This window comes from Lynx canadensis, chromosome B3 (assembly GCF_007474595.2).
Source record: "Lynx canadensis isolate LIC74 chromosome B3, mLynCan4.pri.v2, whole genome shotgun sequence".
NCBI classification, from domain to species: Eukaryota; Metazoa; Chordata; class Mammalia; order Carnivora; family Felidae; genus Lynx; species Lynx canadensis.
Window position 1 is genome coordinate 111,708,039 of NC_044308.2, and position 27,756 is coordinate 111,735,794.

The 27,756-nt window shown below is 36.6% G+C and overlaps 1 protein-coding gene across 12 annotated transcripts in view; it reads left to right on the forward strand.

The window, feature by feature from the left end:
- Positions 1-27,756, forward strand: part of FUT8 (fucosyltransferase 8) — a 342,855-nt gene that overhangs the window by 309,470 nt on the left and 5,629 nt on the right. For all 12 annotated transcript variants that reach the window (XM_032593385.1, XM_032593383.1, XM_032593384.1 and 9 more), the window contains 3 exons: positions 13,920-14,166; positions 18,209-18,385; positions 24,310-24,460. In XM_032593385.1, coding sequence (XP_032449276.1) covers positions 13,920-14,166; positions 18,209-18,385; positions 24,310-24,460 — 575 coding nt within the window. The remainder of the gene's footprint in view (positions 1-13,919; positions 14,167-18,208; positions 18,386-24,309; positions 24,461-27,756) is intronic.

A 27,756-nucleotide genomic window follows, 5' to 3' on the forward strand; every position in this document is an offset into this window, starting at 1 on the left:
ATTACAACACAGAGACTAGCTTATCTGAGGGTGAAACTAAATTGTAAAATCTGTAGACTGAAGCTGATATCTACAAGATGAGCCTTGAGCAAGAGAGGAGTTAATTAGCAGAAAGGAGGATGTAGCTGAGCCACACAGACCACGTGGCCACAGAAACATGGTGCGAATTACAGGTTTCCCGTCTCTTGAGGTACAGTTGTACTTCCTGCTTTTTGTTTCTTGGCAAATTCCCTTGTATTCTTTCAGTAATTTCCTTTTTACTTGAGCTAATTTGACTAGGTTTCTGTTCTTTGCAACCAGTGATCCTTGGCTTAAGCAGTTTTCAATGAATATTTTTTTGTTGTTTGACATTGGTGAGAGGAAATAGTGCATACAAGATTTGTTCTATTAAAACAACTATGTAGTAATAGCTTCAGAACTCCAATATCCTTATTTTATGAATTCTACTCTAACCAATCAAGCATTATCAGCAGGCATAAGTAATATTCTATTCTTCCTACTCTTACCCTTTTCTGTTTCTATATATATCTACCTTTTATCTCCATATTGCAAGGAAAAGAAATAATAGTTTGTTGGTACACAAAGAAAAAGCATCCTTTAGAGCCAAAATGTAGCATAGTTTTATTATCTTATATATGTTATTTCCTGTGCATTGAAGCCTAAAAAAGGGCATTGGGGTCATAACACTGATTAATCCAGGTAAGTACTCTGATTTAACAGTTCTCAGTGACATTTTATAGGAGATAATAGTTGTCCTTTGTGCTGCCATGATATGAACATTCATATTTTACCCCAAACATATCATTTCTGGTTTAAGTTATCTTCTCTTGGGATAATGAGTTCTGTAAGAATTCTACCTATTGTGTAAAATTAGGCTTTATTTTATTTATTCCTTTTTAAAATGTTTATTTATTTTTGAGTGGCAGAGAGAGAGAGAGCACGAGCAGAGGAAGGGCAGAGAGAGCAGGAGACACAGAATCCAAAGCAGGCTCCAGGCTCTGAGCTGTCAGCACAGAGCCAGACACGGGGCTCAAACCCGTGAACTGTGAGATCTGGGATCATGACCTGAGCCGAGTCAGACGCCCAACCCACTGAGCCATCCAGGCGCCCCTATTTTATTTATTCTTAAACTACTTCTTTCAAACACCATTGAAATATCCCTAATTCTAAGATGTGGTGAACACATTTTGAACACCTTGTTTAAATCTGACATTATTCCATGATTTTATACACTTTAAGCATATAACTCTCAGCTCTCATTTTTTTCAGGTAGATGAGAATCATCCTGTTGTCATTTGAAAGATTTCCATCCTCCTAAATATTATTTCTCTTTGTTCTTGAGATGTAGTGGTTTAACTGAATGAATTTATTAATATATAAATACAATTGTGATTGTCCCCATTCATTTATGTTCAACTAAATGACCTATTGAATTGACTTAAAAATTACTTTGAGGGTGCCTCGGTGGCTCAGTTGGTTGAGCATCCGACTTCGGCTCAAGTCATGATCTCACAGTTCGTGGGTTCAAGCCCTGCGTCGGGCTCTGTGCAGACAGCTCAGAGCCTGGAGCCTGCTTTGGATTCTGTGTCTCTGTCTCTCTGCCCCTCTCCTGCTCACTCTCTCGCTCTCTCTCTCTCAAAAATAAGTAAATGTTAAATTACTTTGTATCACCTTTAAAAGTCCTTTCTCTGATCTTTTTTAATCTTTTAGAAATTCCACTGACATGAATAAAGTTAATTATTATAATAATCAAGGCTGAAATTTGTTTCTGAAAATATAAAATATTTGTATTTATTTTGTGATTCATTTTGGATAGCATCTGTTATTATAGCCTGAATTTTGGACCGTGTCATCAGAAGTAGATACTTCAATTAATAAGGTTTTTGGGAGCAAGTTGAAAGTTGTGCATTTTTATTTATTTGTAAATTTACCACTTAAGAAATGAAAGGAGGAAATATTTTTTAAAAGCAGACATATTTTAGACTGCAAAATATTTTTGCTTTAATGTTGAATAGTTGAAAATAAGTATGTTAATGGATAATGAGAATGGTTTACACATTTAATAAATCTCCTTATGATAACTGCTTTTTAGATTCTTTGTTCTGAAGTAGGCTATTTCTCTTTCATGGAAAGGTTATTATATATTCTTATTAGGAAATAAGACTGTCATAGGTTGGCTAATTCACATTCTGTTTATAATCAAATTGTGAAGGTATTATTAAGTCTTAGCCATGAGCTGTAAGTTGACTAAAAAGCACCCTAATTGTTTCATACAAATAATTTAAATTTGAGATAATCTTTCTTTAGCTATTATTTTTGTTTCTTCGGGGCTCCTAGTATGAACCTAAAATGACAATGAATGAAGTTGTTTTGTTTAGTGACAATTTAATTGCTTAATATGTGTACATATGATCAGTGTTTAAAGTTTATGTCTTTTACTTAATATTAAATTTCTGGATCTAGTGCCTACTGTACAGAGAGATCTGGACCTTACCCATTGGTGTTTGCTCTCTTCCTTTGTCCCTGCCCCTCCCTCCTTTTTAAATAAATTCCATGCGAAGTCACTTTTGCTTTCTGTGAAACTGTAAGATAACGGAATAGGGTGGTGCAAATTTTCAAATTCTGGAATTAGAATGTTTGGCTTCAGCTCCTGTTTCTGACTGCTAGCTGGATGACCTTGAACAAGTTACTTAAATTCATCTGTAAAATGGGGATAAGAGGGTACTGACTTCACAAAGACTTTGTGGATTAATTGGGATAATGTATGGAAAACATTTAGTGTAATACCTGGCATGTAGTTGTTGCACAATAAATGTTAGCCTTTAATTAAAGTTGCTGATAGGGAGCTGAGCAGGAGAGCCATGGATGCAAGAGCTATTTTAGAAATAGCCTGCATGGGTCACTTAAAAGGAGTAAAGCATATGAAAAGAACAGATTCTGGACCCTCATCCCTGCCAGAATTTTTATGATTTGAAATGAACATAGGATTATGGTAAAATAATAGCTTCTGATTTGAAGATTTACCAGGTAAAACTTTGGGGCCTGTTGATAGATAACTACAGGTTAAAAAATATGTTGCAGATGATGAGAAATAGTAGATAGCCTTCTTGGCAGGGAAGTGACAGAAGTATTCCTTTGCACATCCTAGTCTAGGTCCTAAAGAAGGTTGTGGTGGTGCTGTCCCTGTTTAAAGAATAAATGAAAAATGTCATGGGAACGATAGTGTGAAGTATTAAATCTGTACGAAGTATTATGTTTTGTAAGCAGTAACAAAAAAAGGACTACTTCTCATGGTCTCAGACATCTCCTTGCCCTATTTGCTACATTTGTCTTCCTCCTCCTTCCCCTTTGCATGCTCCGTTAGTTAGTTCAGGTTTCATGCCTTTTGCCACAGAGTTCTTTCTCTTCGTATAGATATTCCCTGCTCTTCTCCCAGTTAAACCAGAAAGGGCAAAATACAGCCACTTTTTGAGTAATGTCTTTATAGTATTTATCTCAGCTATGTCACCAGAGGCTATAGATTGTAAAGTATTAGCTCTCTTCTTTCTAGAGACTTAACACAACCCAGAAGAGGAGAAAGGGAGGGTCAGCTAACTTATACCAGATTGGCAGCCACAGTGACAGCAGAAGCTGTGGCATGGCACATAAATCTATATCCCACCCCCCCATCTTTTTCCACTTTTTCCACAGTGGAAGTGAGGCAGGTGGGAAAGAAGACAGACTGTGCAGTCTGAGGTGGCAGCAAATTAAAGATGGGAATGGTGGCAGGGTGACTTTGGAGCTGCTAGTACTTTGTGGATTGGTTTGGCATACAAAATGAGGGAGATTTGCTACTCCAATCCCGGTTTTAGTAGAAGCCAAGATGTTTGTCTGTTTTATCAACAATTTGTATAGTGCTTTAGCACGTTGCTTACTACACTTGATTAAGTTGTCTTCTCTCCTAATATCCCATCTTAACTGTTTTCTTATGACTTCCAACACGACTGTATTTTCATTTTCTTCTCTCCCAGGATAGCCAGAAGTCCTACTTATAATTCTTGTGTTTTAGGGCATTAGGATTGACCTATACTCTATCATCAGGAAACTCAAATTAGGCCTTCCTGATTTAACCTTTGAGTGATAATTTAGCAGAAAAATCACAAGGAGCTGTAAGTCCAAAATGAAACATTATATTCCTAACTCCAACCAAGTGCTAATCACAAAGGCTGCTATAAAACTGCCCCAAAGTAAAAGGGAACACAGCATGACAACAGACATCTCTGTGCTGTGAGATCCTGGTGGTATGTCAGTATACTCAGTCATCATTTTCAGGAATTCTCAAGGGATAAAAGTCTATTATTACCTGGAGGTCCTTCCTCCTGCCTGTTGCTTTCAAGGAGAGTAACATGTGGTGAAGGAATAAGAGGAATATGAAAGTGGAATTGTGATTTTTTTTTTTTTTATGAGAATGGGGGAAAGAGAGTTTAGAGTTTGGCTCTTGAATAATGTGATGAAATTAAACTTTATCCTTTTTTTGTACTGCTTTCCATTCCTCTATTTTTTTGTCCCCCCCCCCCCACCCCACCCCATGAGAAAAGCTATAGTAGAATTCTTTGGGATCCTTTGAGTTAGGAGTTTCTAATTTAGGGAAAAGTACCAAATGATTAAAAAACAACTGAAAAACTCCCCCAAACCTCCATGTAGAGTTACTTGTTTTCACGGAAATTCTTCACATTTATTTCCATTTTTGCTTCCCATACAGTTTTTTTCAAATGTTTGTTTGTTCTGGTTCAAATTTTTATTTAAACTCTAGTTAGTTAACATAGAGTATAATATTGGTTTCAGGAGTAGAATTCAGTGATTCATCACTTACATATAACACCCAATGCTCAACATACATGGAGTTATAGGACCTGTGCATTGTGAATCATCAGAGAAACTGTTGGCACTGTCCCATTTATGAGCAAGCTGTGGACTGTCTAGAATCTTAGCAAAGTGACTTATGTATGTATATAAAATTTAAATGACTAAATTTGTTTCAGAACATGCAGAATGACTGCAAGGAGCCTTCTGTTTAGTGAAATGAAGCAAAAAATCTCTTTGCTCTCTTTTCTTTTGATACTGTCCTGCCTGCATTATCCTGAACTGCATAACTCACTAAGATATTACGTATTTTCCATTAGCCGTTCTTTCAGTCCCCTATCCAGAGTTAAGTCTGTCAGAGTAACATTGAGGTCAGTGAACCATGAGTCTGGTTGCCTTTGCAAGGCATTTCTGTGCTAGTAAAAGCAGCAAATACCTCATAAGAATGCTGCACAATCATTCCCATAGTGTGATATGCTAATTTTTAAGAATGTTGCTAACACTGCACTTTGTTTCATATGATTGAATTTAGAACTTTCACTCAATTGGTTGAAGGCTTCAAACTGGCAGTAATAACAGTCTTTTGAGTTGTTGTTTAAGTAGAGCAGTGATGGAATTCATATGGCAAGCGACAGTTGCTCATTCAAGTTCAAGAAAAAAATCTCTGTCAGCCGCAATGGTTGAAAAACAAAAGGAAAGAAAGTAGCCCAGCTGTTTGCTTTTTAATAGTATATCTTTCCTTCGTGTTTTAGATGAGAGCAGAGCACAGTCATTCATTAAATGAAGGTATAAATATTAATGTCATCATTGTTAAAAATCCTGAAGAACAGACCTCACACATTTATGTGATTTTTTTTTTTTTAATGTTCATCTTATTGTGTCCAAGTAAAATCAAGAAAATCCCCTGGTCCCTGAAGGGGTCTCACCACAGCTAGTTAGCTTTCAGTCTTGATGTCCTTTTACTTGTGCCTCCTGTAACAAGTCTCCGAGAATTTAGTATGAATTTAATCAGCCATATTTGGCCACATAGTAGTAAATAAAATGTAAATCCCAGAAGTCCAAATAATCTTCGTGGATGTAATTTAAGCATACAAACTCTTTGCTGTGACATGAACGGGAAGTATTACTAGTTTAGACAACTTACTGCCATTCCGCGCTTTCAGCGTGGAACAGTCTTGTTCTTTGCTTTTAGTCAAGTTAGTAGTTATAGGATGTCAGAACTTTTAGGTAGCCAGAGTTGCTACCCTTCTATTTGAACATTTGTTGAATATTTTGAAAAGATAAAAGCTGCTTATTGTTCTGTTGCCTATGGTAAACAGTATGAATAAGATTTCCTTTGGGTGTAATATCTGTTTATATCTAGTATATTTGGGAGTATATGTTTGGCTCACTGAAATGGGCACTTTGATATGTTTCTCAGAGACTATGATATTTTAGCAAATAATATTTTCCTTGGTCAAATTCTAGCTAGCTTCTTGAGAATTGTTCAACAGAATTGATCCTAGGGCAAAGAACTAACATTTTTTGACAATTAGTATGTATCAGGCATTGTGCTCAGCTTTTTCCATGTAATAAATCATCCTTAAAATAACTCAGTGAGTAAGATACTGTAATTAATCCCGTTTTCCAGATGAATAAGTTGCTATTATCAATGCCATTTTCCAGATGAAGAAACTGGGGTGAAGTTAAATACAACTTATCCAAAGGTACACAACTGTGAAGTGATAGAGTATTTGAACAGTAGTTTTTGTCCTAACAAAGCCCATACCTGTAATCACTATGCACTATATACATGTGAATAGGCTTTTGCTTGACCATATTTGTTTGATGTCTCTCCTTGTTCTAGCCTCAACTAGGGCCATGAATCTCAGCAGCTGACACAGTCTGTGGAAAGGCTGTTGGGTGTGATGGCATTTACTAACTATAACCATTCAAGGCCACCCTTAGGAAGGGAATTAAAACCTCATTCTACCCCTCTACACCTAGTTGAGAGAAGCCTGGACCTATGTGGATATTGAGGGCAACCTTCTTAAGAGTCTTGAGACCATAAAGCAAACAGCTTTTTTTGGTTGAGAATTGCCAAAAAGTTACTAATAATCCCTACCTCACCCCAAGTGAAATTTGAGTTCCAGGTAGTGATGTCTTATTGGAGACTTTTCTCAACTGGCAACCCTATTCCAAACTTCTTTACCTTGACCATTTTGGCTGTCTGAGGTTTATCTTCAAGAGATTCCACCCCCACTTCCCACCCTCCAGTTTAGTTGTGTTTCTCTCACAAGTCACTGAGTAGCAACTGAAGAAAGAAGACAGTAAATACAGAAGAAATCTCATGGACTAGGACCCAAAATCTTTTCCACCCCTGAAATGTTTTTCATGATAGCAGAACCTATTCATTCATTGTAGATGTTAAGACCTTCCTATTGAAGTCTACTGATGATTAATAATTCTAATTGACTAATTCCAGGGTAGGGTCTCTGTCTTAGGGCACAAGGAATGATAATAGACTAATGCTTTTAAATGGAGTTGCCATGAATTCCTAGAGGGACTTGCCTGCAGCTGTGGACATCCTCCCTGTCAAAGAGTTATCTATGCTACTGGCAGAGGGCTATAAGTGTACCAGCAAGCCTATTGAGTCTTCCCTGCCTTTGGCAGAGAATGACCATATGGACCAGAATTAGCAACAAGAGGAGGTAGTCTTTAAAATGAGTCCCTGAAATAATTAATAGTGGTCATATCAGTTCAAGTTGAGCTGAGCTGTCAATTGTATAATTCCTAGGCTAGTTTGCTCTGATTCTTTACAAATGCATAGTGCTGACTTTTGTATGACTTGCACATATAAAACATTCTCTTGCTGGAAAGTTAATGCAGTGCTTTTTTTTTTTTTTTAACACTAACATCTTAATAGAATGACAAGGCACTCTTGAGTGATCAAAGGGGAACATACTTAAATGCTTCGAAATATATACATACAGTTTTCAGAAAGCAGAATGCAATATAAGTAATGTGGTAAACAATAGAGCCTAATCCTGGCCCTTTTATTTAGCTGTATTATTACTTTGAGAAATTCGCTTAACCTCTCTAGTTTGTTTCCTCTGTAAAATGAGGGAGTTTAAGTAAATCTGTGTTTCTCAAACTCTGAATCTACCACAGATTACTAGAGATTAATTTAGGTGGCATATGTGAGATAATTTCAGACAGTTTCCTGATAAAAGATTAAAACAAACATCGAGTTGAATAGTTGAAAAAGTTATTTCTTTTTCAGCCCTTCTGATTATGTCAGACAAATTCTCAATTTGGTGTCAGGAAATCTTTGCAATAGTTCTTTAACACTGGATAATTGTTTGGGGGTGGAGATGGGTGGGAACAGGCACGGGGAATCCTCCAATTCCTCAAGACGTTCTATAGAAGGGTAATTAATTCCATTCCTTCAAAGGGGAAAGTGCTGCAGTGCTTTTTTTGCTTCTGTCTACCTCATTTCCCTTCCACTTGAAAGGAAAGTAGTGTGTACAACTGGTGAGTTTAGGGGGAGGAACAAATGTGTGAGACATAGCCCTGTCTGGCTTCTCTCATGGCACAGCCCATTCTCAGAAGGCATGCTCTTCCTCCTCCCCAGTGTACTAGGCCTTGCTTGACAGACTCATTTTAGGATTGGGATTGGGTGGAAACTATTAGAAAACCCATAAGGCCGTAAATTCAAAGAATAAACTACATTCTTTACTTCATCCTTATTGGTAATCAAGCTGATATTTTGATTGCCATTTTATTCTTCTCTCTGTCTCTCATTTGGTTTGAAACTCATAGGAGATGTAAGGGGAAAAGCAATTATACACCCCTTTAACCTCACTGATAATCTCTTCTTTTAATAGAAATCTGGCCTGAGCTCAAGGCCCTTCATAGGCAATAGTATCTATATAGAATTTAATGATATGGTTTCATTTTTAGTGAAGTTATACTTCTAGTTGCCATCTATAAAATAAATTCATGTAAGTTTTAAAATGAATTTTTAAAACATTAATACAGATAATACATGGATATGGTAAAAATTATAAAGTGAATACATAAATGACTAAAGTTTAGAAACCATTAAGCATTGATCATTTCTAATCTAGGATCTGTTCCAGATTTAAATTCTTTTGAATATAAATGCCAGTAGAATAAAAAATGTTGGGTGGTAAACCAAGTAAAAAAAGGGACCTTCTAACCATAGCATATACTATGTTATTTTCATTTGTTTTAAAATATATCATTACTGAGGAAGCTAACCTTTTTCTTCATTAATAAATACCCTTTTCTTAATATTTTACTAGGCAGTTGAGTATTGATATCTTTTTGATAACACGTTTTTTTGGTGATGGTATTTTATTTTATTTTATTTTTCTTCCACGAAAGTGGTCAGTTCTGGGTGAGGTTTTTCGAACTAGAAATCTTGGAGGACACGAACCATGCTATCACTGTATACTCTACCTCATACAGTGTTTGGCATATAGCAGTGTTCAATAAATATTTGAACAAGTGAAGTGAATGCATGAATGAAGAATGAACAAAGAACCAACAAAAATAAACTACATTCTCTGTCTTGAAGATATAGGCATAGTTTCGATTTATTTCTTAAAGCTGTCAATAGGACTAGCTGTAAGAAAGTTGAGGCCTTGGGGCAATCAGTGAAAGACAGAGCTACTTAAACAGAGCATTTAGAATAACCCTGTTAGAGGGGCGCCTGAGTGGCTCAGTCGGTTAAGTGACTGACTTCAGCTCAGGTCATGATCTCATGGTTTGTGAGTTCAAGCCCCGCGTCTGGCTCAGCACTGACAGCTCAGAGCCTGAATCCCGTTTTGGATTCTGTGTCTCCCTCTCACTCTGCCCCTCCCCCTCTCACTCTGCCCCTCCCCTGCTCACACTCTCTCTTTCCTTCAAAAGTAAATAAACATTAAAAAAAAAAAAATGAAGAAGAAGAACCGTGTTAGAAAGAAATCTCAAAAAGAAGGTAGCCCTATTAATTTTGCTTTTATTTATGGTCATATAAAAGAAGTTAGATCGTTTCTTTCTTTCTCTCCTTTTTATAAAAAAGAACTGTTTTCTCTTCCTTTTTTTCCTCTCATTCATGTGCTATGTCTCTTATCATGTCCATATCACAGAAAGCACCCAATTTCTCTTGCCTTTGGGAGATTATTAGAGCTTAATTTAAAGTGCAGCTTACTCTTTCCCCATACACTCTTAATTATAGTATCTTGTCTGATAAAGGTGCCCACCTCTGTCTTAACCAGTACCCCAGATGAACTGCAGTGCTGGTGGTAAATTTTTTTAGTGACATCTATTCATGCAACAAATGTCATGTTTCAAGGGCTTTGTTCTAAGAGTCCTGAAATGAGTTTTACATGTCAGAGAGAGAGAATATTAACCAGACATTTTTAATTTTTAGTTATGCCAACCAACTTTCTTATAATCACGTAGTTTGAGTGATTACATTCCCAGATGATGAGATTTACTATAAAACACTTTGCATATATGCAGAAAAACAGAATTTGAGGACTGTGTTCCATTCTGGTGAATACATTTTAAAAGTCTTCTAGGTTTATTCTCTACAAGTGCATTCTTTCTTTAATGGTCCAGTGATTAACTGGAATTATTTTGTATATTCAGGTTAATATTTTCTGTTATTGAAATTTTAATTCAGTACATTTTATATTTATAAAATTTCTCTGCCTGGTATCTTCATGTCTTCTAGTTACTACTATGTGGTCTTTGATATCTAAGGTTGCTGGCTTAGGGGCGGGCACCTGGGTGGCTCAGTCAGTTGGGCGTCCAACTTCAGCTCAGGTCATGATCTCACTGCTTGTGAGTACGAGCCCCGGGTCTGGCTTTGTACTGACAGCTCAGAGCCTGGAGCCTGCTTCAGATTCTGTGTCCCACTCTCTGCCCCTCCCTCACTCATGCTCTGTTTCTCTCTCTCTCTTAAGAATAAATAAAACATTAAAAAAATAATAAAGTAATTAAAATAAAGTTGCTGGCTTATCCCATTTTGGGTTGTTCTTGTCATTGCATTATAAAATTGATAGAACACAGAAAAGGCCTTTGACAAAATCCAGCACCCTTTCTTAATAAAAACCCTTGAGAAAGTCGGGATAGAAGGAACATACTTAAAGATCATAAAAGCCATTTATGAAAAGCCCACAGCTAACATCATCCTCAACGGGGAAAAACTGAGAGCTTTTTCCCTGAGATCAGGAACACGACAGGGATGCCCACTCTCACCGCTGTTGTTTAACATAGTGCTGGAAGTTCTAGCATCAGCAATCAGACAACAAAAGGAAATCAAAGGCATCAAAATTGGCAAAGATGAAGTCAAGCTTTCGCTTTTTGCAGATGACATGATATTATACATGGAAAATCCGATAGACTCCACCAAAAGTCTGCTAGAACTGATACATGAATTCAGCAAAGTTGCAGGATACAAAATCAATGTCCAGAAATCAGTTGCATTCTTATACACTAACAATGAAGCAACAGAAAGACAAATAAAGAAAATGATCCCATTCACAATTGCACCAAGAAGCATAAAATACCTAGGAATAAATCTAACCAAAGATGTAAAGGATCTGTATGCTGAAAACTATAGAAAGCTTATGAAGGTAATTGAAGAAGACTTAAAGAAATGGAAAGACATTCCCTGCTCATGGATTGGAAAAATAAATATTGTCAAAATGTCAATACTACCCAAAGCTATCTACACATTCAATGCAATCCCAATCAAAATTGCACCAGCATTCTTCTCGAAATTAGAACAAGCAATCCTAAAATTCATATGGAACCACAAAAGGCCCCGGATAGCCAAAGGAATTTTGAAGAAGAAGACCAAAGCAGGAGGCATCACAATCCCAGACTTTAGCCTCTACTACAAAGCTGTCATCATCAAGACAGCATGGTATTGGCACAAAAACAGACACACAGACCAATGGAATAGAATAGAAACCCCAGAACTAGACCCACAAACGTATGGCCAACTCATCTTTGACAAAGCAGGAAAGAACATCCAATGGAAAAAAGACAGCCTCTTTAACAAATGGTGCTGGGAGAACTGGACAGCAACATGCAGAAGGTTGAAACTAGACCACTTTCTCACACCATTTACAAAAATAAACTCAAAATGGATAAAGGACCTAAATGTGAGACAGGAAACCATCAAAACCTTAGAGGAGAAAGCAGGAAAAGACCTCTCTGACCTCAGCCGTAGCAATCTCTTACTCGACACATCCCCAAAGGCAAGGGAATTAAAAGCAAAAGTGAATTACTGGGACCTTATGAAGATAAAAAGCTTCTGCACAGCAAAGGAAACAACCAACAAAACTAAAAGGCAACCAACGGAATGGGAAAAGATATTTGCAAATGACATATCGGACAAAGGGCTAGTATCTAAAATCTACAAAGAGCTCACCAAACTCCACACCCGAAAAACAAATAACCCAGTGAAGAAATGGGCAGAAAACATGAATAGACACTTCTCTAAAGAAGACATCCAGATGGCCAACAGGCACATGAAAAGATGTTCAGCGTCGCTCCTTATCAGGGAAATACAAATCAAAACCACACTCAGGTATCACCTCACGCCAGTCAGAGTGGCCAAAATGAACAAATCAGGAGACTATAGATGCTGGAGAGGATGTGGAGAAACGGGAACCCTCTTGCACTGTTGGTGGGAATGCAAATTGGTGCAGCCGCTCTGGAAAGCAGTGTGGAGGTTCCTCAGAAAATTAAAAATAGACCTACCCTATGACCCAGCAATAGCACTGCTAGGAATTTATCCAAGGGATACAGGAGTACTGATGCATAGGGGCACTTGTACCCCAATGTTCATAGCAGCACTCTCAACAATAGCCAAATTATGGAAAGAGCCTAAATGTCCATCAACTGATGAATGGATAAAGAAATTGTGGTTTATATACACAATGGAATACTATGTGGCAATGAGAAAAAATGAAATATGGCCCTTTGTAGCAACGTGGATGGAACTGGAGAGTGTAATGCTAAGTGAAATAAGCCATACAGAGAAAGACAGATACCATATGGTTTCACTCTTATGTGGATCCTGAGAAACTTAACAGGAACCCATGGGGGAGGGGAAGGAAAAAAAAAAAAAAAAGAGGTTAGAGTGGGAGAGAGCCAAAGCATAAGAGACTGTTAAAAACTGAGAACAAACTGAGGGTTGATGGGGGGTGGGAGGGAGGGGAGGGTGGGTGATGGGTATTGAGGAGGGCACCTTTTGGGATGAGCACTGGGTGTTGTATGGAAACCAATTTGTCAATAAATTTCATAAAAAATAAATAAGTAAATAAATAAATAAATAAATAAATAAATAAATAAAAATTGATAGAACAGCAGTATCATTAATGATATATAGAAGTTGGATTCTGAAATTAATCATCATCTACAAAAATTAGCATCTAATCTCTATTCTAATTTTAATTTAATGTCCAGATAAACAATCAACATAAATTTTATTGTTATCATCATTGAAAACATAATAGATAATTTGGCCAAGAAAAAAAAAGACTTTAGAATTACCATTTTTTTTTCTTTAAAAGATATAACTGCTTGGCTTATAATTGTAATCTTTAGGTATCTCTAGAGTCATGGTGCTCTGTCATGAAATTAATGAAAGAGCCATTTGCTATAATGACAATCTGGAAGTTTTGAGAATACTTTATTGTCTGGTTCAAAAACAAAAATGATGACAGAAAACAGAACTTTGCCTAGCTGGCTGTGTTCACTAGAATATGGTTATTCTCTGATTAGATTCTTTGAGTGCTGGGTGCATCCTTATCTGCGGTATGAGGTGTTGAGATGGCAGCATGTTATGACAGGGAAAAAAAAAAAAAGATCATGGACTTGAGAAGCAGACCAACCTAAATGGGAAATTTAGCTTTGTCACTTTTGTGCTAGTACCTTGAGCAAGTTACTTAACTGCGTCTGTGATACTGCTTTAGAGTTGCAATGAGGATGAAAGCATCCAGAGTGAGTTCTCCAATGGTAATTGTATGAGAAATACAGTGTGGTGATGATATGTTTTGATATTCTCACAGGTGAAGTAAAGGACAAAAATGTTCAGGTGGTTGAGCTCCCCATTGTAGACAGTCTTCATCCTCGTCCACCATATTTGCCCCTGGCTGTACCAGAAGACCTTGCAGATCGGCTTGTACGAGTCCATGGTGATCCTGCAGTGTGGTGGGTGTCCCAGTTTGTCAAATACTTGATCCGCCCACAACCTTGGCTGGAAAAGGAAATAGAAGAGACTACTAAGAAGCTTGGCTTCAAACATCCAGTTATTGGGTAAGAATCTGATTTATTCCTCTCATAATGTGATGTTGTAGTAGCAGAGATATGTGTACTTTACAATATATTGTGAACTTTATGATATAGTTTAATTTTCAAGCCATACCCTAAAACAGATGTTCCAGAGTTCACCTTAGGTCATAGGGAGATCATTCTCCCTTTGTTCACTTAGAACAGTTGAGTTGTCATACTCTGTTACCCCCATTCACTTATTTATTCATTCAACAAATATATTAAACCCTTATTTCTGAAATTACCTGTCTCTTCTGAGGAAAACAACAAAATTGTATTTTATTGAGAGTAGTTTGGATACTATACATGACTCCTATCTTATCCTAACAAGACCATGAGATGAAGCTATCACATTTATAGCTTTTCTATTGTACTTTTTGTTAGGCTTCATTAATTACCACTGATGATTATTTTGCATTTTTTGGTGTTCTGTTTTCTGGCCTGGAAGCTGTTTTGATAATAAAAATAGTATTTATAATGTAGGATAATGTTAAAATTATTATTTAAAATTATCTCTTGGCCCACTTGGGACTTACCATGTACATATGCATTCAGCCTCATGCTTATGTTCAAGAAGATATATCAGGAAATCCTACCACCAAGAAGAATACAAAGAAGCATCTTTGTGCATAAGCTTGTGCTCCTATACACATACATAAAAAGTTATGGAAAGAGGAATTTTCCTGGGTCCGGGTGGCAGATTTCATACCATGGGAAAATGTTATTTGCCTAATGGAAAGAGTACTGGACTGAGATTTAAGTAACCTAGGTAATATTCCTGGATTTTTTCTAATTCTAGACCAAGTTACTTAATAATAGTATTGGGCTTTGATTTTTCCATCTGTAAAATAGGGAAGGTAATACCTGCCCTAAAAGTGATGTGATAAGAAGGATAAAAGGAAGGATTTTAGTTCAGTGGAAAAAATGCACTGTAAAATATTACCTTTCAGAAAGACTGATGCTAAAATCATTTCTAAAAATAGACTTGTAGGCTAGACTATGACATTCTGTAGCTTATACTGTTTGTAATAAAGTCAGCTATTGATTAATATTAATATAGGTGTTGATTTATTCACTTATTTGCAGAACATTTATTGAACACCTGCTACTGTGGGGACAGAGATTAATTTTTTTTTAATGGCTCCTTCTAGCTTATTACAGTCTGTTGGAAAAGAGACATATACAGCTAACATTATATGGGCAGAATGTGATAAATACCCTTAGAGAAGTATAAAAATTATTATGAGAGTTCAGGGAAGGAGGAAAGTCTTCATAGCTTCCGTGTTTAAACAGGATCTTGATAGGTAAAAGAATAGTAATTAAATTACCAAAATACCTTCAACTGCATTATCTCATTGATCCTATAACACAGTCCTATGAAAAGAGTAGAGATAGCTGTCTTATAGGTTAGGAAACTAAAGGGAAGAAAATCTCGGCCCAGAGTTCCAGAGTTAATAAAGGCAAAGCCAGGACTAAAAACCATCTTAACTTTGCTTGGAAGCTTTCCTGTAGTTTGGCATGGCCTAATTATCCATGGACCATACATCATATTGAGAGTTGGCCAAATACAGAAAATTGCAGTACCAGAGACAATTGAGTTATTTGTACATTGATGTAGTGTGCTGGAATGAAAGAGAAGGGTGCTCGAATTCAAGAATCTGGGGGTCCCATCTAACTTCTACTACTAACAAGTTGTGTGACTTTGGGCAGCGTACTTGATCATTCCAGGTCTTCATTGATTGCCACTCTTTCCTCATTTGTTTAAAACTAAAAAAAAACTAAGATGGTATGTAAGGTTTCTACTTACATGATACTAAACAATTAGATTTTTGTGTCCACACAACATTCAATCATTTATTCATTATATTTGGTGCTATTGGAAATAAATAAAATCACATTCCCTGCCCTGAAAGAGCTTGATAATTTGATATAGATGACCCTTGAACAATACAGGGTTAGGACTGCTGACCCCCACCCCCCATGCAGTTGAAATTCCATGTATAACTTGACTCCTTCAAAACTTAACTACTAATAGCCTACTGTTGGCTGGAAGCCTTACCAATGACATAAACAGTCAGTTAACATATATTTTGAATGCTATATGTATTATATACTGTATTCTTACAATAAAATAAGCTAGAGAAAAAGTGTTATTAGAAAATCATAAGGAAGACAAAATACATTTACAGTACTGTACTGTAAAAGATCTGTGTATAAGCGGACCTGCACAGTTCAAACCCGTGTTGTTGAAGAGTCAACTGTAGTGAAAGTCAGGCAAGTACACAAAGAACTTTTACTTTTGTGAGGACTGGGTTGAAAAGTATGAGAAACCAGCCGCCTCTTGCCTTATGTTGTCTTTTTGTTCATTAATATGTCTTCAGAAGCATCAGTTTCCTTAAATGTCTGAAAAACTTACATTAAATTAAAATGATTTCTCATATCCTTCACCGGACTAATATTCTGAGTCTTCCATGGAGACTCCATTATGCCCCTCTCAAAATTCTTGATCCAGGCCTAATTTCAGTAGTACTTGGAGACTTGAAAAGATTTCTCAGTAGTACTCTGCCAGTACTTCCTATGCTCCTCTTCCTTTGATTCTTCCTTCCATTATTACAGTTCTTCTTTGTTTTTATTTTCATTTTCATTTTCCTATCTCCCACCCAACATCTTCCCTTGTGTCTTAGTCTTCATATGTATAGAAGTTACTGACCCTTATTTTAAATGTTAGAGCTAAAGAAAGTACATGATGAAATCAGTATCAAAGAGTGTTTCTTCTTATAAACTTTTCATTGAAATTCAGTGGAATTGTTTATCCCTGTGGAGCCCAGTGAACAATTCCAATTTCCTGAGAGAGAAGCAGTGATTAAGAAGGATGTGGGAAGGAAACAACGATAGGATACGTGTAAATATAAAGGTGTGCATATCTAGACTGTAGTCTGGAAGGCAGAGGATACCCATGAAGATATCAGATTAGCTGCAGTGAAAACAGATCTGCCTTCCAGATTCACAATAAAAAGCTGGGCTTAGGCTCCATCTAAGGCCTGCCTATATACCATGGCCTAAAGGGAAACAAATTTACTTTTTTCTTTTTCCCACATATAAATAGTGGTTTAGTAATTTGGTGAGGGGTGGGGAGGATGCAGGAAGGGCAAATTTAAGGAGAGTTTTAATTTATGAAAGTAAACTATGACCATTATTATTTTCATTGAAATTACTTTGAAAGCACTAAGATGGGAGGAAAATACTGTGAAAGTCAACACAAGACGATGTAAATCTTTGTCCCCAGTTTTACAGTTTTAGAACTTTTTTACAATAGGACAGATGAGATCAATACCTACTTGTGTTTGACAGCATGAAAAACAGCAAAAGGAAATTCATTATGCATATAACAAAAGGGGTAGAATGTCTCTGTGAACTTAGAATAGTAAGAATTCTTAAAAGGTTTGCCTGCCTTGATTGTGCATTAGGAAGAATTCTTGAAGGTCTGTGTTTTCCTCAGACAATTTTCAATTCTATAAGCTGGCAGTTATAGTAACTATACAGGGTAAAATGAAGAATGAGAGAAGTTGGCATCAAATGCTGTAAACAATATATTTAATATTCTGTAATAACAACTGTGAATCTTGGTATCATTTGTTGCCAAAAATCTTAAAAAGTTATATCCAGTTTTTTCTGGGAGGCTGGTAGGTATTTTGCTGCTTATATGGAGTATAACTCTGGAATCTTCCACTTATTCTACTGTTCTTGGATATGCTAATTACTTTCTTTATAAGAAAGCATTCTTCTAAAGCTTATTTTCTAATTCTCCTTGTATTGTGTAAACATGCAAATATATTTAGAATGTATGTGTTTGAATTTTTAAAACATTTTAATTTTTCTAATGGCAAAAATGAAAAAAAAATTGGTTTAAAATGTCTGTGATGCCACCATAAATAAAGGTATAAAGTTGAGTAGCCTAAAAGTACACAGTGGATCAGAGGATCAGAACATTATCAGCAGAGTCTGACTTTCTCCCTTCCCCCCCCAGAGTACACGTCAGACGTACAGACAAAGTAGGAACAGAGGCAGCCTTCCATCCCATTGAGGAATACATGGTACACGTTGAAGAACATTTTCAGCTTCTCTCTCGCAGAATGCAAGTGGATAAACGAAGAGTATATTTGGCGACGGATGACCCTTCTTTATTAAAGGAGGCAAAAACAAAGTAAGTTAAATGAACTAGTGATTCTAGACCAGGACTCTTTTTCAGTTGAAAGGAATCCTTAATTCCCATGACTTGTCATTCTTGTTATGATATTATTACTAATTATTGGAGTTTTTTTAATTCAAACAACTGTGTACCTTTGTGACTGTTAATATAATCAAAGAGTATTTGAGGTGTATATTTCATTCTGAAGCCTCTTCTCTTGGTGTGTAGGCAGCTGCCATCTTGCTGTGTACTCACATGACCTTTCTGTGTGTTTGGAAGAGAGAGCAAGCTTTCTGGTGTCTCTTCCTGTGGGGGCATTAATTCTATCATGAGGGCCCCATTCTCATGCACTTTATTTAATCCTAATCATCTCCCAAAGGCCCCCTATCCAAATACTATCACAGCTCAAACATAGGTATTCTAGGGGGACACAAACATTCAGTCCATAACTCTAACCAACTCTATAGGACTGATAGCAATAAAACATACCAGGTGCTTGCCTTTTTGCTCTCACTATCTTCACTAGCAATTAATGGGCAACTGAAACATATGTAAAATATGTGTGAGTTGGGGTGCCTGAGTGGCTTAGTCAGTTGAGCGTCTGACTTCGGCTCAGGTCATGATCTCGTGGTTTGTGAGTCCGAGCCCCATGTCAGGCTCTGTGCTGACGGCTCGGAGCCTGGAGCCTGCTTTGGATTCTGTGTCTTCCTCTCTCTCTGCCCTTCCCCTTCATATGCTCTTCTCATGCTCTGTCTCTCTCTGTCTCTCAGAAATAAATAAATGTTAAAAAAAATTTTTTTTAAATACGTGTAAGTGTTCATCTTAGAAAAAAAATTCTGGAACTTGGAAGTTATATTAAAGAAAAATAAAGAATCAGAAGATAAGTTTTAAAAGTGGAAGAGTAAGAACTGCTAGTATGTATTGAACAGTAAAACAGTAATCTGTCATTTATAGAGCATGCCTATATTTCAGGCACTGTGTTAGGTGCTGGCGATTCCGTGATAAGCAAGATAACTCTGCTCTCAAGGAATTCCCAATCTAGTGGGGGAACAGACAATTACTCATACTCTACAGTATGAATAGTGCTACTATAGGGTTAACATAGGGGGTTAAGAAAACACATAAACACACTGATCCTAATTGGGAATTTATCATAGGATCTAGGTGAACCTAGAATTGGCCTTTACTTATTATTAATAAATAAGGGATGTATTAAATATGTGAAAGAAAGGAATGAGGGAGAAGAATCTGTGTTCTTAGCTTTGCTCAGACACTGTTTGCTCCAGAAATCATCCCTGAATCCTGAAGTGTCCCTCCTGTCTGCATTGCTCTGACTTGGTGTTTAGCACTTGCTTACCTCTGTCTCCCTCACTGGATTAGAAGTACTTTAGACACAGTAACTACCTCTAGTAAGTGCCCAGGAAGTACTGAATTATGTTTATTTCAATTCCATCAGTTTGAAAACATTTTATTAGATGTTAATCACTTAAGCTAGTGACTTTTTAATTAATTTATTTATTCTTTGGTCCATTTCTTATGTCACAAATAGAGGTTGGGGAGAAAAACAAATTTGAAGTGAGGACTATACTGTAGATGTTTATTCGAAGCATTGGATAATAGTTTAAATCCTATTTCTCCCTCCTAAGAATCTAAACTGGATATAAGTTGCTTTTTCTTTTAAGCCTCCCTCTATGAGTATATTCTCTCTCTCTCTCTCTCTCTCTCTCTCTCTCTCTCTCTCTCTCTCTCTCTCTCTCTCACTGACATACATAGGACCATGAAATTCATCAGTCAAGTGTAAGCCAAGTTACATACTTACAGTTAAGGATTAAATGAACATCTGGGCAGAAAACACAATACAAAATTTTCACAGATACTTTTCCAGTTTGATATCTAGAAGCAGAGTAGAAATAGTTCACCATGCTCCTTCATTTTAAAATACCAGATTGAATTTGTAGCTTAATTGAAAAAATATTAAAATGTTATCTACTCTTTTACTTGTTCTTGAAGCATCACAAGCTTTTCCTGTTTTTCCCTTGATGAGCAAAATAATTCATGCTTATTAGACGATATGGAAGTTGGTAACTATACAAGCAAGAAAAAAATACCCACAGTCCCATTACTCAGTCCTAATAAATGTTGATATATTCCCTTTAGTCATTTATATAGTTACCCATTTTAGTAGTTGATCCTATTCTATATAATTTGAACTCTTTTTTACTTAATACAGCAATGGATCCATTTTCTCAGGTCACTAAAAAAATAATTATCTTAAATGTCCCTTTTAATGACTACATACCTCCTGTATGGATGTGCCATTGCTTACTTGCTCATTCTAATATTGGACACTTACGTCATTTCCAGTTTTTTACTCTTATAAATAATGCTACAGTGTGTTCTAAAGTTATCCACATTATTTCCTTAAGCTAGGTTTCAGGCTTTGGAAATATTTAGATAAAAGGATATGGGCATCTTACAACTTTGATCCATAGTACAGCATGGTATTTTTGTATTAGTTGGCATTAGTAGTTACCACGATTATGGGACTAGTAAAACTTGAATTTCCTTTTCATGGTCAGCAGCTACTATCTCCTCTGTCTATGGTAGTTCAAGAGACAGCTTTCCCATATTCTGTTAGAAATGTTGCAGCAGCATTTTATGCATTTTTTTTTTTACCTCTTTGCAAGTCCTTTCATTTTAATTTTCTGAGTCAATTTGAAGATCTTCTCAGGAATGTAGATGCTGTTTCTCATTATTTTGCTTCTGTGTTTTTCTACTCTGAATTAACTCTGCTTTAGACCTGTCAGGATTGGTTTTGAAACCTAAGCAAATCATAAAACCTCTGCCATTGTTTTAGGAGACCAAAAGCATGACTGAATCTCTCATCACAGTATATAGAGTACAGGGTCATTATGATACTTTGTGCTTCAAGAGGGTAAAGAACTGAGAATGATGGTTAAATGATACATAGAATTCACACAGTCAGAGGAGAATCTATTTTCTGGGTAGCTTATCTTTTGTAAAAGCGGCCAAGGTTAGCTTTATATGTGTGGCTTCTGTGTGAAAATGAGCAGTTAATGCCTTGCTGCTTGGTATCATACCTCAGGTTTCTCTAGGTTAAGACTGAGTTCATCCGTGAGATTTTGGCACCGCATCCCACTGACTGTGACAACCATTGCCAATGTGGAGATAACTCTCTTAGGTAATTCACTGGTAGAGTGTTTAAATTACACTCATTGGCAAAGAAGTAAGAACTATTAAAGTTGTCTATCCAACATTGTATCCTAAGATGTGGAGATTGGGAGCAGGGGTGAAACAGGAGAAGAAACAAGTCTTTAAAAATCTCCCAGGGTAAATATTTACATATGTAGTTTGCTCTTCATCAAAAATGCTAGATGAGCACTCCTAAACTTAGTTTCATTTACATAAATAGAGGCAAGAAAAACTTATTTAAAAGTTTTTGTTAAGTGTTTGGTTGCCCTGTGAAATGAAGGCTCAGCCGTAAAGAGTGGTTAATTTTTTCATTATTTTATTGAACTGTAATATGCTAGATACAGTTACAGGGCACTAGGAATACAAAGAGAAATAGAAGATAATATGCTGCTCCTTTTTTTCGGGAGTATCCAACTGGTGGGCAGTATACGTGTAACAAATAATTACAGTATAGTTAGATGGATGTCCGGAAGGAGTTGTATACCAGGTGCAGTGAAATCATGAAGAGTATCTCCCTCAGCCTGGAGAAAGACTTTAGAAAAGAAAATGTGTTGTCAGTTTATAACTTTAACTTAGTCCTTTGTGAGTAATATAAACAAATTTTTATAAGGTGGAAGAGGAAAAAAATATTCTTTTTATCACTGCCAATCTCTACAACCTCACAGTAAAAGAATTCCTCTGCCAACATACTTATGGGCAAAAGACAAGAAAGAAGCATGTTTGTGCAAAAATTTCCATGCTCATTATTGGAGATGCAAAGTCTCCCTCTTCCATTATTTACTTTGTTTCAGTTTCTTTTTCCAAACTCAGTATCCTTCATCAAGCAGTCTTTTGCACATACAGATGAGCCCTGAGGAACTTAGGTGTTCTTTTGGTTTGGTTCTAGGGAGGGGTCTTTAAGTTAGGAAGGGCATTAAAGTTACTGTCACTTCTCAGTAAAAAGATCACTCTTTTCTTTTCATTCAGCACCCAAACCTTGCTGACAGAATTAGTTTCTATTCAAGGATAAAAATTGTACTGGTGTGTTTTAACAATTCCCTCTCCTCTCTCCTCCGGCCTTTTCATATTTATTTGTTGCTGTTTCTGCCCCATACCTGGATATGCAGCTCCACAAGAATCACATTAAAAGTCCTTGGGGTTGTTTTCTTTTTAGAACAAATGTGACATTTCCTTCGCCTCCCTGATTCAGGGCTGAGGAGGGTAAAATGTCAAAAATAATGAAGCCAAATGGATCTGAACACTGATTACCAGTCTGAAACAGCATTTGGAGACTTTGCCGTCACAGTCATCATTAGAGGCAATGAGAAGAAGCTCCTTGGTGGCTGTGAAATGGAGAGAAATCTGAAGCAGCTGTTAGGGGCTGAGGAAGAAGTCCCAGACATAGGTAGTGAGTACTACCGATGTAGCATGTATTTACTCACACAGCATTGTGTGATGCCAAGAAAAGTATAGTCCCAACCTTTGGGGAATACTGTGTGGGAGACAGACATGTAAACTGATTCTTTATGGTTCGGGGTTTATAAATAGGAACTATTACCCTGTCAACAAATATTCATTGATCCTGTTGTATTCCGGATTCTCTTCTAGGTACTGAGAATAATACATTGAACAAAGCAGATGAAATGCCTCATTATAGAGTTTACATTACACTTAGGGATGATGGAGGTGGGAATGGATACAAGCAGTAAATAAATAGTAAATACATATTATGTCAAATGATAATAAAGGTCATGAAGAAAAGTTAAGCAGGTGAAAGAGATAGAAATTGCCAAAGTCCTCACTAATAAGGCTGTATTTCAGCAGAGATCTAAAGGAAGTAAGGAATAAGACCAGCTGGATATCCACAGAAGAATGTTTAACAATCACAGCTAATATTTACTGAGCATTTACTACATGTGTGGGACTCCTCTATGCACTTTACATTGCTTAATGTGTTTAATTCCTACAAAACTATATAAAGCAGGTACAATTATTAGCCCATTTTCTTGTAAGTCCCAAAGTTTGCAACTTAACTCTGAAGATCTACCCCATGCACTAAGAAAATGTATTCACTTTATACTAGAGTATAATTAAACCTCTTAATTCACAGTAGAATCATTTGAACATATGGTAGGCTTTTTAAAGATATCCTGTTTTAATATTTTTAAGCACATACCCGATCTCAAGACTACCAAAATCTTGCTTAGTTGACATCTACAAGGAATTTGTTTTTATAAATGAATTAAACTAGTTTTCCATTATTGTTGTTGGTAAGATGGTGCTTTGAGGATGGGGGTTAGGGGAGATAAGTCTCAATGATCACAAATTCTAAGTCAAAAATTTAAATGAAATTTAATCACGATTTTTGTATTCTAAAGGAAAAGTTCAATGGCCAAATGTGAAGGCAGCTTGAAAAACCTCATAGAAGTCACTCATTACAAAGAAAATAAGGAGCCTTCAACTCTTACGAATTTTGATACGTGAGGGGTTATTTTGATACATGTACGTGTATATTATATGATGTGCCAATAACATGTAACATACTCCAGAATGTTTGCTATCCCACTGATGGATTCAAAGATGCGTCATCAACTACTCTGTTGAACGCCATAATTAAAGCTCTCCTTACTGTTAGAAAAAAGAGCTTTGGTCAAAGGAGTAGTTCTGCCTCCTCCTGATAAGATACTACATCCTGATAGAGTACTGTGATTTCAGTGACTATGTAAAAATTTATTTCTTTTTTACAGGTACCCCACTTACGAATTTATTAGTGATAACTCTATCTCTTGGTCAGCCGGACTACACAATCGATACACAGAAAATTCGCTTCGGGGTGTGATCCTGGATATACACTTTCTCTCCCAGGCAGACTTCCTAGTGTGTACTTTTTCATCCCAGGTAAGTGATAGTAGGGTATTTTTAAGTGGTCAGTATTTTTTGGTCATATTGAGTTCAGGAAGTTCTTGGGTTTGTGTATGTGTGTGTTTAAAGTTATCGTGACTCAGATGTAATTTTCTTAATATTTGGGAACAATTCCTTTTGTGAAAGAATGGGGAAATTCCATCCCCTTCCCCTGCAAAAAAGTAGCTATTCAAGTACACCGAGTATTTAGTTGCTTGCCAGCAATGGTTGAATACATCTCTGCTGAAGCCGCTACTGGAGTTGTTTAAAGTACTTGGCATGTTCACAGCATTTAACTGAAATAGCAAGTAAGTACACTTACTTAATACTTTCTGATTTTGCATACAGTCAGTATGCAGCCGGAATCCATCCACTTCTACACATCGATGCACTGATACTGAGAGACTGAAATACCAAGCATTGTGTCTCACTCAATTGCTTTATAGAAAATAAAGAGTAAATGTAATTCTTTTTCAAGTCCTATTACATTTCTACCATGCAAGAAACTATACATTAAATTTAAGCAATACCATATTGTAATCATTCTTTTGAGTTTAATTGTTGCAGATAATTGTATGGTAGGGGCTTGGTGTATTTGTTTTTATGAGTGGCCCAATCAGCCTTGTATACACAGTGGAATATCAGCATAGAAATATTTATCGTTGGTTTTATTCTGCTCTCTCATTTATGTGCGTATTACTGGTTAGTTCACTCAACAAGCTGTTAAATGACTATTTGTGCTCAGAATTATATTAGGTGCAGAGAGGATTTCCAGAGAGATTGAATATATAGATCTTATCCTGGTCCAGAATCTAGTGAGCAAAATACTCATATGAAATAATTGGAGAATAATTACCAAGAAATATAGGTCATGTAAGATAAATGTATGCCTAAAAGCTTAAAAGAAGCAGAGAAAAGAAAATGTGAAAAGGAAGGTCGCATCATTTTCGTGGGAATATACTTCAGAGAGTATAAAGAAATGGACAGTTTTTTTTTTAATTTTGTGACAATGCACATTGTCACAATGGGACAATGATATGATTGTTGGAAAGATACCTGTCTCAGCAAAGACTAGGAGTTCCTTCAGTATGGAATAAGAATACAACCTACCCAGAGACAGCTACCCAGAACAGAAGTCACATAGCAGCAGTCCTCATCAGAACAGAAAATTTCCTTGGCCTTCAAGTTCCCATGAAGGCATCCACTGCTGATGTTTTTTCCTAACTGGGATGAGGATTCCATCTTTGAGAAGCTCCCTTTTCTATTCTCATAGGAGGTAGACAGGGGTATTATAATTACTTGGTATCTCTCAACTGTTACTGAGAATCTGGCTAGGTGCCCACCTGATCAACAGGTGCAAATGACTAGTAACTACCTCTATACACATTTTTGAATGCTTATTGTTTTGAATGAGTGAATCAAGGGTCATTTTTCCCAAGTGGAGCACCTCCTCTGTAGGCCTAGATTTTAGGCCTATCTAAAGTCCAGGGTTTCTCAACCTAGGCACTATTAGCATTATAGTCAGGTACTTTGTTGTGAGGTACTGTCCTGGGCATTGTAAGATATTGAGCAGCGTTCCTGGCCAATAGCACCCCCATCTCAAGTTGTGACAACTGAAAATATCTTCAGATATTGCCAAATATCCCACAGCAGTGGGGAGGACAAAATCGCCTTTATTGAGAATCACTGCTGTGGTCAGAAAGCTGGAAAATGAAATAAATATATACATGTCTGAACATTGAGCAGCCTTACATGTAGGCAGGCACTGAGACTTATAGGGATGTGCTGTATTTTGCTTTCCTTCTTCCAGCTCTTAATAAATACCATTAGGCTCATTCTGGAAAGAAAATCTTTTTTTTCTTTTCAAGGATGTGCTGTAGAATTTTTGATTCATACAACCTCATGATTCTAACTTCGACCCAGAAATCAGAACTTCTCTTACTTGATGATAGTGGAAATCCGTCCAAGCTTGAGGGGCATATTATTGTTCATACTACTTTGTTCTATTTTGTGAATAATATCAACTTCAGTGTGTTCTCCAGACCTCAGGTTCAGAGAAGTTGTTCATATGAAGAAAGAGTGGTGTTCAGAGGACTTTTTCTCTCCAAAGGAATGAGATTTGTGCATATACTATATTGTTTCTAAAAACGCTTGACAAGTAAGGGTTCATCCAAAATAACTTTTATTCATTTGAACCAAAGCAAAACTCAAACTAATACCTTGTATCCCAAAATAGACTTGAATATCTCAGAAGTTTTTATGTTAGGGTTCAGAATTAAAAGTTTAACAGTAAAAATACACTTATATAATGAGTAGCAGTTTGCTAAATATGATCACTGCCATCATCACATACCTTTCTTGATGACTATCAGCTGTAGCCTTTGAGATTGGAATAATTCCACATTCACTGATAAATCTTTGGGCTTACTTACACTCCAGCATTTTTTGAAAATATTTTTAGAAAAAAATGGGTTTGGTACGGTTCACTATTTTTACAGTGTGAATGAAATTGGTTGCTTGATTGTAGAAGTTCTCTTGCCATAAACCAAAATTGGAATTGTTTGAAATTGCCCCAGAAATGTCTCATCATAATCGCCAATGGAGTGTGAGAAAAAGTCACGGATAGCATCAAAATGCCAAGCCATTGACTTCTAGGCAGAGAACAAGATTGAGGCAACATGGATTCTGGGATCAGTCTGGGTTTAAATCTAACTTTGACCACTTAGTATATCTGGGTGACATTTGAACAGATTACTTAGAATGTCACTGACCTATTTTTCCCTGCCTGTAAAATAGTAGTAGCACCTACTATATAGAGTTTTGGGGATGATTAAAAGTTATATGTAAAGCACTGAGAAGTACTTAGTGATGTATTAAATAAATACAATGTTAGTAGCTGTTGTCATTTATGTAGGGAAAGGTATAGGAATACCTTTGCCTGTTAGAGAGACTCTACGGTATTTATTTTAGCAGGCTTTTTTCACATGGCCCCATTTCAGACCATACACTCTCATGTTTTAGGAGGAGCGAGAAACATGATAGTCAAGGACTCTGTTACTTCTGCTTGTGCTCATGGGCAATGTTTAGGTTCCACCAAATAATCATGTGCATTGAGCGGGTATAACAGTTCTTTGTTGAGAAGAGTAGCCAGTAACATTCAACATTTTAATTTCTCTGTGCCAACATGCCACCTCAACTCTATTTTATTTAGCTACTGAAAGAGAACATCACCATATAATATAAATTTTCAGGAACAAAAGCTCTTCATTCCCAAAGGGTAAATGATAAGTAAT